Source organism: Convolutriloba macropyga, unplaced genomic scaffold (assembly GCF_964194025.1).
Source record: "Convolutriloba macropyga unplaced genomic scaffold, txConMacr16.3 SCAFFOLD_6295, whole genome shotgun sequence".
NCBI classification, from domain to species: domain Eukaryota; kingdom Metazoa; phylum Xenacoelomorpha; order Acoela; family Convolutidae; genus Convolutriloba; species Convolutriloba macropyga.
Window position 1 is genome coordinate 9,322 of NW_027453371.1, and position 3,461 is coordinate 12,782.

Genomic DNA, 3,461 nt, shown 5'->3' on the forward strand with positions numbered 1-3,461 from the left:
GATAAGTTTGGGTTTAGGTGATGGAATTGTAACAGATGGTCCTGATGGGGACGACAATGTGCTGAACTTGTGTAAAAATAATAATAATAAGTTGTGTGCAGTGCAATTTCCAGGTGCAGAATATATATATTACAAGGCCAAGGACGATACTGGCCATGCTGATTAGGGCCGGGGCTCCCCTGATGCCCGGTCAGTGTGAAAAGTAGGCCATCCACGAGAGACCAGGAGCAACCAGCAACTCGCCGGCCGGCCGCACTGTCCAATCAGGGCTGTGGGTGTCAAGCGTGACATTACTTCGGGGCGGCCATGGCTATACACTGCCTGCCATGATCCCCGTCCCCAGTACACAGTTCCCTCTACTCCCGCGGGCTGGTGCGCCGCCCGCTCATGAGTCAGCGACCACATTTAGTCTCCGGCTGCTCAGCCACCGCTGCATTAGAACGCACCTCAAGTCCTCCAATGTGCAGGCAAAATGTGGTTCAAGCTGCAACAGCACGTCGTCAAAACCATGTGAAGAGTATTTGACAAGCTTTTCGTGTACGCAGGCCTTGTACTGTACGCCATGGACGAGCTGCTTACTGCTACGTGATGTTGGGCTGCAACGATTCATTCGGCAGATTTTGCACTGCGATAGGATACATTGCGGCATGACAAAATTACTAAAAGTACACTGCCGAGGAGGGGTGCCTGGCTGGGCCAAAGCCCCGCGCCGATCCTGTGAGCAGCTGCAGCTGCCGTGTGATTGATTTTTCATCTGTGCAGCGGGCGGCTCTGTTGCCCCACCTCGACAGCTCCTCTTTGCTCACCTGAAGCACAGCAGAGGGCAGAGGGCAGAGAGCATAGAACGGCACAGTTAATGCAGATGGTGCAGCTAAGCAAAGCCATGTTGTTTGTGTCTGGGGCTCCAGCTCAGCCACAGGACCCAGCGTTGTGCAATGGAATCCCTGGCCTTGGAGAAATTTGCAGGCTGAGCTACCGAGAATGGGAGGGGCAAATAGAGGGGCTGGGAAGTTACCTTTGAGCAGAGCCGAAAGTCGATGGTTTTGAGTTGAGTGAGGGCCCGCAGGGCAGACACGCCCTGGTCGGTTATCTGAACATCGCAGCGGAGGTCTATGTGTTCCAGCGCCGGGAGGCGAGTGAGGGCATGCAACCCTTCATCGGTGATGCGGTGGATGCGTTTGATATCGAGGCTTCTGAGGCAGGGGAGCGTTGCCAGAGCTCTGAGTCCCACGTCTGACACGAGAAAGCAGCTTGCAAGGTCCAGGTTGGTGAGCGTCGTAAATTCTGAGAGTGTGACACAGGCCCTGGTGCAGGAGGTGGGTACGCCGTCGTTAGCCAGGGGGGTCAAATTCAGCTTGCACACCGACTGATACCCAATAACAGGTGTGTGTGAAGGATGCGGGAACGGAGGGACAGAAGGCACGGAGTCATGCATCAGCCAAGGAATGGAGTCAGAGGGCAGTGACGAATCAATAGTGAGGTCTGCAGGGAACCAGGCAGCATAACAGCTGTTCGTATAGTGAGTCCGAGTCGGCCATGGACTGCTCCCCTACCTGTCGTTTATGGCTTGACAGTTGGCAAGCTTGAGGGTCTTGAGGCTAGTGACGGCCTTAAGGTAGTCCATGCCGAGGCTGGTAACCTGGCACCAGGTGAGGTCCAGGTACTCAAGGTCCTCCATGGGGGGCTGGTCAGGGTTGCGGGGGTCCCAGCGGCACAAATCCTGGATGCCACTGTCAGTCACTTGGGTGCAGAAACTGATGTCTAAGTAGGCCAGCTTTTTCAGCTCGCGCAAATCTGCAAGCCCATCGTTGGTGAACTTAGTCGCCCACGACAGGTCCAGGACTCTCAGGCGCGGCAGCTTGGCCAGGATCTTCGACATTGAGTCGTCCAGCTCCGGAATCTGGCCCAGGTCAAGCACCTCCAGCTGTGTGAACCTGACAGTCCAACACAGTCATGTGGGCGTGAGATCACACGTAGGCAAGGCAAGACAGGCCAAGGGGATGACCGTCCGTATGGGTGGACGATTGCACGAGCTGGCAGGCATTTAAACCGGGTGACAGAGCGCCGTCTGCTGTGCAAGCTCACCGCTTGAGGTGCTGGAGGCCGTGCCACGTCAGCTTGGTGCAGTTCGTGAGGGACAGAGACGTGAGCCCTTGGCAAGTAAGCGCAGGGATCAGGAGGTTGTTCACACTCCGGTTGCAGCCCTTCAGGTTCAAATACGTGAGGCTGCTGAAGGTCTTGAGGGTTGCCTGCATGAGACATGCCCTAACAGTCAAGCACAGGTGAAGATTTTGCTGCCCCAAAAATCCGCAACTTTATGGCTCAACAACCGCTGAAACATCGCCGCGTCCTGCACCGAACAGAAAAAGCAGTGCTGGGGATAGTGGTGTCATGGGCTCAATGGGTGTGTGGGACCCCGTGAGAGGGCACACTTGAGAGAAACACGTAGGCTTGGAGGCAGTCCGGAGGTGCGCAGGGTGCTCACCAGCATGGTATGCGGCTGAACACTATCACAGTTCTCCAGGTTGAGGGACTCCAGGTGTCGGAGCCGGCGCAACTCCTCCATTCCAATGTTGGGGATGTTACTCCCACTGAGGTCCACGTGCTTTAGCTGCGAGAGTTGGCTGATATTGCGGATGCCAGAGCGCCCGAAATGCATGCCGCTGACCTTGATGTGCTGCAGACTGCTCAGTTGCCTCAACTGCTTCTGTGAGGTCACCCACCGGCCCACAGAGCACCACTCTCCCGGGCTGCGTCCTCGTTTCCGCGTGGGGCTGCGTAAGTTGTGGGGTGCTTGGAAGACTGCAGCAAGCGCCCGCTGCACGGGGTTGAGCTCCCCAATCACATGGTGCCGAACGTTCGAAAGGTCGAGTTCCCGTAGGTTCTGGCATTGCAAACAGCGGAGACTCAGAATGCTGTCAGCTGACAACAGGTCCATGCCAGGATCGAGACAGACACACACACATACACACACACACACACACACACACACTGCACGAGCGCAGACAGACACACAGACAGAATTACAGGGGATGCAGAGAGCCTGGTAGCCATTTGGGAAAGTCGGGAAATCAGCTCAGCAACTGCCAACTCACCCTGAACTGGCTGGCCCAGTCGTGAGGAACAGGCCCAGACCCAGGCTGCAGGGAATAAATGCACATGGCCATCTGTTGTGACCACGAGAAACAGACCCTCCGTGTTGAACAGACGTCCTTGACAGCGGTGGCGCCGTTGTCACACATCTCAAGTAGCCGGGCAAAGATTAGCCAGGCAATATCATCTGGCAAATTGCTCCAATCACTTGTCATCTTGGCGGGGGGCTGGTTTCAAGGTGGGTTTGGGTTCTTGCGGCCTGCTGGGGGGGAGTCCCTGCTGGGGGGAGTCCCGGTGGTACCGATTTCTGTCCTGGAACCGTACCAAACCAACACAACAAAATTGTCACACCCAAGACTACATGAAAG

The 3,461-nt window shown here is 56.1% G+C and overlaps 1 protein-coding gene across 1 annotated transcript; it reads right to left on the minus strand.

Moving 5' to 3' along the window:
- Positions 1 to 657: 657 nt before the first annotated feature.
- Positions 658 to 3,381, minus strand: LOC142358242 (uncharacterized). Its single transcript, XM_075409685.1, has 6 exons — positions 3,096 to 3,381; positions 2,486 to 2,884; positions 2,086 to 2,249; positions 1,554 to 1,934; positions 1,016 to 1,304; positions 658 to 806 (listed from the first exon to the last, which is right to left on the minus strand). The coding sequence occupies exons 1-6, from the start codon at positions 3,306 to 3,308 to the stop codon at positions 660 to 662; spliced, it is 1,593 nt and encodes a 530-aa protein (XP_075265800.1). The 5' UTR covers positions 3,309 to 3,381; the 3' UTR covers positions 658 to 659.
- Positions 3,382 to 3,461: the final 80 nt, after the last annotated feature.